This window comes from Rhipicephalus sanguineus, chromosome 10, assembly GCF_013339695.2.
Source record: "Rhipicephalus sanguineus isolate Rsan-2018 chromosome 10, BIME_Rsan_1.4, whole genome shotgun sequence".
NCBI lineage: Eukaryota > Metazoa > Arthropoda > Arachnida > Ixodida > Ixodidae > Rhipicephalus > Rhipicephalus sanguineus.
This window is the reverse complement of record NC_051185.1, coordinates 69,546,376-69,559,297: the sequence shown is the minus strand read 5'-3', so window position 1 is coordinate 69,559,297 and position 12,922 is coordinate 69,546,376. Positions and strand designations below refer to the sequence as shown.

Genomic DNA, 12,922 nt, shown 5'->3' with positions numbered 1-12,922 from the left:
AAACGTGATTTTATTTCAAAATAAGCACTTCCTTGGCACAAAAGCAGCGCTACGAGGTTTCTGGACCGCTATTTCAACAATTAACGTCGACTTAATATTTGCCTTTAGTGTCCCTTTAACCACCAAGTAAAAATTTGCATCTCTTCGCATACGCCATCGCCGCCAGCAAAGAAATAAATACAGTGCCACAGCAAATATTGCCTAAAGTACCCACTGGAAAGCCTTTTCTTTCTTTTTGCCAAACTGGAAAAAAGATTCTGGTACTCTCGCACGACCGTGCGATAGTGCCGATAGCGCGCGGTGGCGACGCCAAGGAGCACTTCGGAACTATTACAGGGTCCGGTATTGACCAACGTAGCGACATAACGGACAGTGTCGGCTTTCCGCAATATATGTGTGGTGTGCGTCTGTACCGCGATCTGCTACTAAATGAAAACTGACACAGTTCTAGTGAAACGCGATACGGCTGCGTGGAGCCGATCGTCTCCTGGCTAGTTGCGTGCAGCGCGTCGCCTTCTCGGCTCACACCGTCACTGCCGGGCCGCCGGGCCGCTTGCTGTGCCGCACGCGCGCATTTGTCGTGGGAGTGTTCTTCGTACCCACTTCGCTCCAGACCGTGCACAGATGCGGCGATGAGCACAGATGAGCTTGTTCGGTTAACACGGCGATGACGAACTTCCTGCAAGCATGCGCACTCCGCGACGCTCTAGCGATCCTGGCAGCGGACGGAAGTGCGTTTGGGTGGTCGCCCAATAAAAGCGTGCAGTATGGTTACAACAGCGCTACGCTTAATTGCTGTACTGTACGCGTGCGTTTAGCGTGATAGCGTCTATGCAAAGAGGCTTCTCGTCGCCCACGACCAGCAACGCTCAACTCCGCAACAGCGAGCTGCTTTCGTTTCTACAAAGCGGCGCGCACTTGAACACGGCCCCGCACAACGAGGCGGCAGCGATCGGCGGCCCAGCGCGTTCAGGTTGTCGCCTATTAAAAACGTGCAGTAGGCTTAAAGTAGTGCTGCGCCGCACGCGTGCCCGAGCAGATATCTGAAGATACTTGTGATAAGGTTGTCGGCGATAAGTCATGCTGGCGCGTTCGTCGGTGGCCGCCGCCTCACCTTCGTTCTTTCCCGATGCTTACCCGTAAAGGTACGCCGCAATCGCGCGGAAGTCGGAATCTGTGATCGACCGATCTACGCACTTCTCGAAAAGACCTTTGGCGGCACATTGTGGCGTTGGGAAGTTCAGCGGCACAGTAAAATTTTACGGCACAAAACGTTATCGCGGTACGCAGGGTACGCACTAACCGGTAGGCGTAGGGTGAAGCACTACGGCTTAAGCGGTCAGCGAATGCATTAGGCTCTACGAGACTCGGTCGGGGATTCGTCGCAACTACGTTTTAACCGTTAGTACGCTTAAAGCGGGTACGTATTAACGAGGTTCGACTGTATTGAGAAAACTGCGTTTAAAGTTTGGCCTTCTCTAAAACACCTAAAGATTGTGGTCTTTGCTTTTTTTTTATGGTGTTTCACTTCTTGGACAGGTGGCCTTTCTCCAGTGTGCCTTTGTTCTTTTTTCATAACCTCCTTCTTTTTTTGATCTACAAAAAACCAGTATGGATTTCAAACCAAGTTCTCTGTATGAAGGAGTGGTGTGATAGACATGACAGAAAAGAAGATATTGCAATCTAATAAGGCCATATACTGAAATAATTACACATATTTCTTGTATTTATGCTGTCATTAGCATAATTGTGTCTTGCTTATTGATTACAATTAATCATTGAATATTTTTTATAAAGAGAGAGGTTTGTTGTGACAGAAAATGGCTCACACCGTGATAGCCGATGCCTTCGTTCCAAATAACAAACAGTTATGGCCAAGACGTTAGTGGCACAGGGATTTTTGAGCAGCATCGGACCAATGGCGAGGCGAGCTGGGGCAACATGGCGGACGCGGCCAATCGGAGGCCTCGGAACGACTCTCCAGTGTTTGCTTTTTGTGCGCTTCTTTCTGAATGGAGGAGCCCGCTGAAGCGGGGAATTTGAACACGGAGAAATGCCCTTTCGAACAAGCCCAAGAAGTTGGTTCGCGGTCACGCCATCGCGGAGCTACAATTTTTTTAAAATCGCTCTTTTTTTGCGATTTCCACAATAATTTTCGCCACCTCGGAGGGCAAAACAAACTTTTCGAAGCACTTCTGGGTGGTTTTCAGTGTAGATATTTTGGAATCAGATAGAAAAAGGGTTCCAGAAACTGAAAACTTGATTTTCAGAAAATCGATTTTTTTGCCATTTTTTGCGATACGAAAGCCGCGTCCCCCCTTAAGAGCATCGGCTGACACCATCAGCACAAGACGTTTAGGAAACACAAGCGAGAAAACGCTGTCTCACAACAGACTCAGGTGCCGTGATGGTAATGCATCTATGCTGTCAATCGAACCAGGGGGGAGCAGACGGGAGCAGACATTACCTTGTCCATGGCATGTGCCAGGGTTGGCGGCTCCTCAACCACGTGCCGCACCAGCAGCGAGGCGAGCGAGGCGAATCCCGAGAACGCTGATGCCTGGGTGAGTCCCAGTAGCAGGCGAGGCCCTCCCAGGGCGGCGAACGCCTGTGCAGCCTCGTGGCACCGCGTCAGCCGCAGGGACAACCGCAGCACCCCGTGCAGCGTGTCGGGCTCCACGGGGATGCTGAGCAGTCCGACGCATGCCCTGCGCACAAACACATTCGGGAAGAAAACTCAGACCCAATTTTGGAAAGACTGTTATACACTCAAACCTCGATATAACGAACACGGATATAACGAATTATCGGTTATAACAAAGTAAATGAAGAATAGTCTTGTCATAGCTACAGTGTTACAAATAAACGTTTATAACGAATTTTTGGATATAACGAAGTTATTCTAGTCTGATGTGACTTTGTTATAATGAGGTTTGAGTGTAGTGGGCATGAGTAAGTCCGAAATCACTAGATTAGTAATCGAAGCTGAACAGATAGACTATTTCGACAAAAGTTGTGTTAGCAAAACGTTACTGTCGTTGAGTAAAAAGGAATTAGACTACTTTCGCATGTGCTAAGGCTTGTTTTGTTGTCGGCTATCCAGAAGCATTCATTTTCGTCGTAGGCAGTTTTCAGCCCAGTCATTTTGTTGATCGTGCTGTTGGTTTTTTTCATGTTTTCTGAAGTGGTCACGTGGATGTCGTGTGCAAAAATAGGCCTATTACAGTGAAACCTCGTTAATACGTACCTGCCGGGAACGCGGCATAACTACGCACTAAACGGTAGTACGCATTAAACACCAAGTACAAATTTGCATCTCCTAGCGTACGCCATCGCCGCCAGCAAATAAATAGTGTGCCACAGCAAATATTGCCTGAAGTACCCACCGCAAAGCCTTTTCTTTCTTTTTGCCAAAGTGGAGAAAAGATCCTGGCACATTCGCACGACCGCCCGATAGCGCGTAGTGGCGACGCCGAAGAGCATTTCGAAACTATTGCAGGGTCCGGGATACGCGGTCAACGCAGTGACGGACATAGCGACAGAACGGACAGTGTCTGCTTTCCGCAGTATATGTGTGTGCGCCTAACCGCGATACGCTACTAAACGAAAACTGACACAGTTTCAGTGAAACGCGGTACGGCCGCGTGGAGCCGATCGTCTCCCGGCTAGTTGCGTGCAGCGCGTCGCCTACTCGATCAGCTCACGCCGTCACTACCGGGCCGCTTGCTGTGCCGCACGCGCGCATTTATCGTGGGAATGTCGTTCGTACCCACTTCGCTCCAGATCGTGCACAGATGCGGCGAGTAGCTTGTTCGGTTAACGCAGCGATGACGAGCTTCATGCAAGCGATGCGCACTCCGCGATGCTCTAGCGGTCCTGGCAGCGGACGGAGGCGCGTTGGGTGGTCGCCTAATAAAAGCGTGCAGTATGGTTACAACCGCGCTACGCTTGCTGTATTGTACACGTGCGTTTAGTGTGATAGCGTCAATGCAGCGAGGTTTCTCGGCGCCCGCGACCCGCAATCGCTAACCACGCAACAGCGATCTGCTTTCGCTTCTACAAAGCGGTGCACGCCTGATAACGGCGTAGTAGCGTAGTAGTAGGCTAGTTGGTACATGGCTGAAGTTCTTCGTCCCTGCCCGAGCATTTGTGCCATCAATCAACTTCAGCCTTGAAGACGGCCGCGCACAACGAAGCGGCAGCGATCGGCGGCCCAGCGCGTTCAGGTTGTCGCCTAATAAAAGCGTGCAGTAGGCTTAAAAAGTAGCGCTGCGCTGCACGCGTGCCCGAGCAGATAGCTGAAGATGCTTATTGTGATAAGGTTGTCGGCGATAAGTCATGTCGGCGCGTTCGTCGGTGGCCGCCACCTCGCCTTCGTTCTTTCCCGATGCTTACCCGCAAAAGCGTCGCCGCAATCGCGCGGAAGTCGGAATCGGGGATCGACTGATCTGCGCACTTCTCAAAAAGGCGGAAGACCTTTGGCGGAACATTCTGGCGTCGGGAAGTTGAGCGGCGCAGTAAAATTTTATGGCACAAAAAGTTATCGCGGTACGCAGGGTACGCACTAACCGGTAGGCATAGGGCGAACCACTACGGCTTAAGCGGTCAGCGAATGCATTGGGCTCTATGGGACTCGGTCGGGGATTTGTCGCAACTACGTTTTAACCGCTAGTACGTTTAAAGCGGGTACGTATTAACGAGATTTGACTGTAATTGGCTTGGCAATTGAAATAACCGTTTTTTGTTGTCAGTAGCGCCAGTGTGTGTGTACATTCTTCCTTTCGTCCTTGTCTTTTCGCACCCACATCCAAGAAGTAAGTAGTGCCATGAGCTCAAATGACCAGCAGAGGTTCAAAGGTGCATGCCAGGATGGTGTCAAGGCACATGCAGCCGTACTAACCTGATTAACGTCGAGCACTGGTGGGGACTCAAGCCCTTCACCGTTGTCGGTGTCACAGGCGTTGTCGAAGATGCCGACGCATTTCCCGAGTCAGCTCCCGTAGCAGGGACTGCACCGGCCACATCAGCCGAAGCAGACGACAGTGTTGGCACAGAAGCAGACGCACCCACGGGAGGGGCAGCACCAGCCGGTGCAACGGGAAGAACTGCAGTGCCGGCACTGGTTCCGGCGCCGGTGTCAACTGCCGCGGCCGACGAAGCACCCGTCGCGGCACTCGTCGCCGCGGCTGGTTTCCCATCCCAGGCAAGCATGACGGGGCGCCAGTTTCCTGTCTCCTCGTTGATCTGCACCATCGTCGAAAACTGCACCGTGTACTTGCGCCGGCCAGCCGTGAAGTGGACGCTGGGTTCGACGGCACAGTAAGCATCGTCGATGGCTTTGTTGTTGAGAGCCGTGTAGGCGTTCCACCGGCCCGTCCGATCGTCAAACCACTTCCACTGCCTCTTGGGCAGCTGCAAATGAGGCACAAAGAAACAATGACCATATTGAGACGAGAAAGCTTATAAGTTTGTCACACCGGATTAACGATTTTTGAGTAAAAGTTTTCAGTAAGAAATTAGTTTGCAAACCCAGTTCAATGATCTTTACCTTTTCTTTATGCACTCTTTACGTAAAAATTAAGATAGGAAGGTCTAATACAAACACCTGCAATGCATGGCAGAAAGCCAAAAAATGGTACTGAATGTGCCAACCTGAAGTAGGGGTGCTCTCCTCTTGGATGCCACCGACGCCTTCTCATACAGGTCTATAAGCAGGATCAGAGACACCAGCCACCTGGACATCATATAGAGGACAAATAGCATACATTTTTAATGCATTATTCATAATTAGTACTATTGGTTGCTGTGCTGATTATGGAACACTAACACCAGACTACATCGTCAGCATTCATAAGTGTCATTTGCCAGGCTTCACTAGGAATATCGGCTGGATGCTGGAAATTGTGAAGCAAGAACATCCAAGCCATATTTTCGATTGTTGGATACACTCAAGTCTTTTGGTTACAGTGGCAATATTCAAGACTACTTAAGCGTTAGATGATCTGCGCTGAAGAACACCTACTTGGGTGTGGTGGGTGGCTCCTTGGGCGGGGTCGGCAGCACCAGCACTTGTTGGGCCGCGTCCACCAGTTGCACCAGGAGATCCACCAGGCTCTGCTCCTCGAGCAGGGTGGCACATGGCAGGCGCATCTCCTGCACCATGCGAGGATCGTCAATACCACGTCGACGGACGACACAAGCTATGTGCGGCATGGCAATACATTCGAGTATACGTAGTGTTGCATTGCTGGCAAATGACTCCTCGTGTGCCCTGACGCACAAAAGAAGCCTGGCAATCATCACTTTATAACGGGCAAACAGAACCATTCAAGGGAGAGACTGCCGCAGACTACTGTGGGAAGCGCAAACGCACGCAGTGTGTACCCCACCATGGTCATGGTTATTCAATTCTCCGTTTGCCAATGCTTATCATGTTTTACAGTTTGCTTTAACCTTAAGGGGGGACGCGGGTCTTAGAATAGTAAAAAATGGACAGAAAATCAGTTTTGAGAAAAATGAATTTTAGGCATGTTTCCACCCCTAAGCAGCTGCCCTCAAAATATTATCGCCAATTTCGCCCGGGAAATGGGTTAAAACTTATTTTTAAGACGCCACGGGAGCCGCAAAATGCATCTCAACAGGCAAAATTTGTTCAAACTTCCTGCGCGCGCCGCGGGCGCAGCAGCTGGCTGATCGCCGCCATCTTTGGCTTGTTTTGAAGCTGTTTTCTTTGTGTACATTTTGCGGCGTTTCAAAATGGCGTCGCTGCAACAGAACGGCCGCTATCGGCGCTTTTCCGAAGGGTGGTTGTAGAACGCTCATTGGCCAGAGCGCGCGCGCGCGAGGCGAGCCCCTTCTCTCGCGCCTCCCATTGGCTGGCGCAACCCGAGGCGGCCATTTTGTTTTTGTATTTTTGTTCTGCGCTCACGGCTGCCGTGTTGCCGGTGTCGTGTGCTCGTGTGTTGTTACAAGTGTCATCTTCCTCTGCTTACACTCGCACTCGTGCGGCCCGCCGACACAAGTTACCTTATTTTGTGCTGGCACATCCGGAGATTCTCGTGTAAAGAAGACGCGCCAAGCGTACGAGGGCGCGATGCTGAAACTACTTGTCGCTACCAGAGCGTCGAGTCTACGAGAACTGCCCGGTTCCCCTTGGTCAAGCTGCAGCCATCGGATCATTAGGCAACGCTTCAGTGGCATTCGAAACCGCGTTCGTATGGCATACTATGCGGGACTGCCGAGTGCGCGGGAAATACGGCGACGGGAGGAGTGCTTGGAACGAGTGCGCGCAACGAAGCAGCAGAAATTCAAGCCGTTGGATGTTGGTGAACGGCGGCAAGGAAAATGTCACAGAATTTATCCGCGTCGACTTATCCGTGATAAAAACGTTCTTTGGGCTTGTGCTTCATTCCGAGTTCGGCTCAAGCAGTGACCTTTTTCAAGGCAGAGGGTATAGGCTGCTTTCAAAGCCTGTGCTTCATTATCATAGGTGCAACTCGCGCGAGAAGCGTTTCTCGTAGGACGTCGCTGGTGATAGTGGTGCTAAGATAATTAATGTCATATGAAGTGAAATGCATTAAATTAGGGCCACAAATACTGTCGACAAGGGTGCAACGGTAGTCGCTTCAACCACGACCTGACAGAGCAACACCGAAATTGCAGAGACGCGCCGTGTTACACTTTGGGAAATTGATTTGTGCTCCACAGCCTTGAGAAGGTTAACCCTTTGAGGGTCGAATTTTTTCACGAAATCCAGTCCAAAAATGTGTAATTTTTTTATTGCTGAAATAAATTCTTCAGAGGATTCTATTTAAGAAAAAAATTGTCTAACATTTTTTTTCGTGACCGTAAAGTGACAAAAAAATCAGTTTTGTTGTTAAATACATATGGTTTATTGGTAGTAAAATCAAGCAGAATCCTAAAAAAAAAGCTTCACAGTTTTTTATGAATAAAAATTATGCATTGTATTAAACATAGTTCACAAACATACAAAAATAAGCGCACCAGACTACGTTTCCGGTTAAAAACGCTCGTGCTCTAACACTAAAAACTTTTCAGCGTGTGAAAGTCTTTGAAGCATGGCTCCCCGCGCACGCGTTTCAGATGTCGCTCCTTGATCGTCATCGGAGTCTGAAGTCGTCAAAAGATCCTCGTCTGACGAATTGAAATACAATGAATCAGATTCTGACCGGCAATTGGGGAATAGTCCGCATCGGAAGAATCGCTGCTTGACTCACCGGCAGCAGCGCAACCGACGCGCGCTTTCATAGCGTCAGCGAACTGCGTCAGTGAGCGCACGGAAGAAAACTATGGTTGTGCGCCCGTCCGGAAAGCAAAACAAGTGAAAAAGCTACAGTAATACTTCTTCTTATCGCCAACAAGACGTAGTTAGTTTCTCCGAGAACCCAAAACGGGAAACGCAATCACGGCGGCGTCGTTTGTGTAATTTAGCGCCGCACGGAAACAGATGTAATGGCGCGCCAGGGTGCAATAAATGAGAGAGTAACAAGGGGTCACCCTTTGAGAGATTAGAAACCAAACAGCCATCAGCTTTGCGGGCGCAAGAAGCGAAAACCACCCGAAGGACGAAACCAAAACAAGCCGGACCGCGTGCGCGCGTTCTGCTTCGAGACTACAAGCCGCCGCGCCTCTTTGGAAAGAAAAAAAAAAAAGGCGGAGAGACATTGGCGCATTAAAAAAATTACACGTATTCCCGAAGCGTGGCAGCACATTCCAAGCAAGAGAAATGGGAGAAGGCGCGCGTTTGAAACCAAACCGCGCCGCGGGCGCTCTCGGTTGCGCAAGCGATAGCCGGCGCGCGGCGCGCCATTTTGCGAAGCATAGAAAAAGCAACAACGGAGAGACATCAGCGCATGAAAAAAATTCCACGTATTCCCGAAGCGTGGCAGCAGATGCCAAGCAAGAGAAATCATCGAAAAAGGCGCGCACTTTAAACCAGCTGCACCGCGAACACGGTCGGATGGGCAAGCGATAGGCGGCGCGCCGTTTTAGGAAGCGAAAAAAAATACAACGGAGAGACATCGGCGCATGAAAAAAATTGCACGTACAGTCGCCGACCGTTTATTCGGACTCGGCGGGAACCGCTGAAAAGTCCGAATAATCGGGAGTCCGAAAAAAAGGATTCACCAGAAAAAAGCGCTTTTATTGGCCCAGCGGCCGGAAAAAACTTGTTAGTGCGCGTCTGTACACATGTACGCTTACGCGCGACCAAGTCGGCCTGTATTTCAGCCAATGTTTGGCCACCCCTGCGGGTCTTCAATAGCACCGCAACAGCCTACGCTAAATCTGCATTTGATGGCTGTGGTGTGGGAGGTGCATCATCACGGCAGTCACTGTCCACATGCGCTGGTTCGAGTAGCTGACGGATCTCATCGCCCAACTCGGCGAAAACTCCCAAGCAACTTCCACCTGGTGAATAATCGCCGCTTTTTTTCGCCATCGTCAGGGCCTTGTAGTTGCCGCGTTTCTTTAGTTCCGACGGCGCACATGGAACGGGCAGCGTCGGAGCAATTTCAGCAGATCAGGCCTCGCATGAGCAGGACACAAAGCTCGGGATGCAGATCAGGCCTAGCCACAGAAACATGAGAACGCAAACCCTCACACGCCAAAAGGAAACGATGTTGGTCTAGTTGATGTTGCAGCGCTTCTGTAATCTGTTGTCGTACTCTCTTCGTCCGAATTAGGATCCGCGTCGTACTCGTACGCGCTGTCATTCGCCTCAAACGCCGCACAGAGCAGATTCCAAGCTTGGCTTGGCTTGGCCTGCTGTTTGGCCGTTGTAGCCGTTCAATGGATACGTGACTGGCTAAAGCCAAAAGGCAACCGTTACGTGTAGCCAACAAACATAGCCTTCGAGATCGGTAATTTCTGCGTGAATTTTTGACACTGGCACGATCTCCAGTTATAGCCAGTGCAACATTTCAGTGCTGGCAACCCAGTAAAAATATTGTAAACATTGCTGACAGCTTGTTATGGCGTTCAACGTCGCACTCTATCAGCCAGTCGGAGTCCGAAAAATCGAACGGCGGGCTGTGGGGCATCCGAATTTTCGGTCGTTAGTTCACATTACTTCAATGGGACGAGTGGCGGTGCCGCGAAGGTGTCCGAATAAACGAGCATGTCCGAATTTTCGGCGTCCGAATAAACGGTCGGCGACTGTATTTTCGAAGTGTGGAAGCACAGGCCAAACAAGAGAAATGATCGAAAAAGGCGCGCGTTTTAAAAATAAACGCTATGCCGTACATGTACGACGAAAACCCTTTGGTACCAGGAAGCTTCAGCCGTACATGTACGGCGAAAACCCTGAAGGGGTTAAAAACTGACATTGGAAGTTGCAAAAGAAGCACTTATACAGTAGTGACACCAAGCACAGACTTTCAAAATTACACAAACCAGCAGGAGACCCCGAGTACAGCCCTTGCCTGCTGTTGAGCCAAGTGCTATTGCTGGACAATAATAACTGAACAATAATAACCCACGTGCCTTTTAGACTTACCGTATTTACTCGATTCTACCGCGCCCTCGATTGTAATGCGCACCCGTTTTCCGCGGCCAAAAAAAAAAAAGTAATACATCGATTGTCACGCGCACCCATTTTTCATGAGAGAAAAGAACAAAAAAAGTCCGTAGGAGTCAAACTTCGCACATTCGGAAGAACAAGTATTTGGGTTTTAATTTCTCTGTCTATTTTATTTGCCTGTTGCAGAGCCACATTCATAGACAAATTTTGTATTTCTTTAGCTTGCAAGGAATTGGTACAGGCCTATGAATTGCTAAAGGTGGAGTTTATCACTCTGGTACTGGGTGCACTATGTGGCTTTATAAGAAGATTTTGCCAGTACATTGGCAGGTCATGGTCACATATTTGGTATGGCTGTTCTCGTGAAGAAGAAACCTATCAAATGATATAACCACTAGTGCTGTGGCTGCACTTCCACAAAAGCTACAGTTGTCTGAAACTTCAAATGCGTTTTTCTCAGTTTGATATTTTTGCTCAACGCACTCAGCCTTACGGGGTTTTTTTCCATGTTGTTGCTCAGTAAAAATCACAAATTTGGTATCATTTTACGCGTATTGAAACGATCTGGGGGGTGATGCTATTTGCATTACTCTAGCACCATTTTACAAATTTTAATTAAGGATACTAATGAGAGTGAATCAGAAAAAATAACCACCAGTGAGTGTTCATCTGTTTTCTGACCTTCACAGTGCTCTCAAGGGAATAAAAATAGCATCACCCCCTACAGCATGATCTGGGCATTGGGCCCATGCACTTACATATTGGTTTTAGTAGGTCGAAATTGCCTAAAAGCCCCGTAAGAAGCAAACACTAATTATTTTTTCGAACCTCGAGATCTTTTGAACTAGTGCAGCAATTAAAAAACTAATTACATATTTGAAATCAGCATAAAAAACTGGTCAAGACAGTGAAGTTTAGTTCATATTGACTCAAAAATAAAGAAAAAATTTTAGGACCCACGTCCCCCCTTAAAGAACTAAAGTTTCAAAAAGTAAAACACAAAGTCAAAAAGTGGGCCTCGCCGCTAAAACTGTCACCACTACGGCGGCGATACGAGTCGCGTAATGGATCAGTCCTCGTCGCTGTCAACACTCTTCGATTTCGGGAAACCGGCCCTGCTTTTGTCCACAGAAACTTTTTCGCGAAGCTTTGCTGTAAAAAATTTTCTGCTTCTGTTTGCGCCAGTCTCACACGCACGTTTCGGGAACTCCGAACGACAGCGATGCGGCCCGATTTCCGTCCGTCTCTCTGCACATGTAATAACTATTCTTTTAAATGCAGCATCGTGGTACACTAGTCGAGTATTTGGAGTCGGCACTTCCATGCCGTCGATGCGAACGCAGAACGGGATGACAATCTCCTCAGCACACGTACGAAGTGAAAAAATGGCAGAAATGGCCAAGGCGCGTAGGAGGCGGCCATTTTGAAATGTCGATGGCAGTACGATAAGAGTTTTTTTTTTTTCGGTACTCGATTCTAACGTGCATGCGATTTTTGGACTCGTTTTCCTGGAAAAAAGGTGTGCGTTAAATTCGAGTAAATACGGTAATCTCTCTGTTTATTTTATTTGCCTGTTGCAAAGCCACATTCATAGACAAATTTTGTATTTCTTTAGCTAGCAAGGAATTGGTACAGGCCTATGAGTTGCTAAAGGCGAGTTTATCACTCTGGTACTGGGTGCACTATGTGGCTTTATAAGAAGATTTTGCCAGTACATTGGCAGGTCATGGTCACATATTTGGTGTGGCTGTTCTCGTGAAGAAACCTATCAAATGATATAACCACTAGTGCTGTGGCTGCACTTCCACAAAAGTTACAGTTGTCTGAAACTTCAAAATGTTTTTCTCAGTTTGATATTTTTGCTCAACGCACTCAGCCTTACGGGGTTTTTTTCCATGTTGTTGCCAAGTAAAAATCACAAATTTGGTATCATTTTACTCGTATTGAAACGTTCTGGGGGGTGATGCTATTTGCATTACTCTAGCACCATTTTACAAATTTTAATTAAAGATACTAATGAGAGTGAATCAGAAAAAATAACCACCAGTGAATGTTCATCTGTTTTCTGACCTTCACAGTGCTCTCAAGGGAATAAAAATAGCATCACCCCCTACAGCATGATCTGGGCATTGGGCCCATGCACTTACATATTGGTTTTAGTGGGTTGAAATTGCCTAAAAGCCCCGTAAGAAGCAGGCACTAATTTTTCAAACCTCGAGATCTTTTGAACTAGTGCAGCTATTAAAAAACTAATTACAGATTTGAAATCAGCATAAAAAACTGGTCAAGACAGTGAAGTTTAGTTCATATCGACTCAAAAATAAAAAAATTTTAGGACCCACGTCCCCCCTTAAGAAATTGTCTTTTATATTGTGTGCTGTC

At 48.3% G+C, this 12,922-nt stretch overlaps 1 protein-coding gene across 1 annotated transcript in view; it reads right to left on the bottom strand.

Annotated features, from left to right (window-relative positions):
- LOC119372094 (E3 ubiquitin-protein ligase HUWE1-like) overlaps positions 1-12,922 on the bottom strand; it is a 172,264-nt gene that overhangs the window by 81,862 nt on the left and 77,480 nt on the right. The window contains 4 exon segments of the mRNA XM_049420112.1: positions 2,468-2,708; positions 4,901-5,412; positions 5,653-5,734; positions 6,023-6,153. Of these exon segments, the coding sequence (XP_049276069.1) occupies positions 2,468-2,708; positions 4,901-5,412; positions 5,653-5,734; positions 6,023-6,153 (966 nt within the window).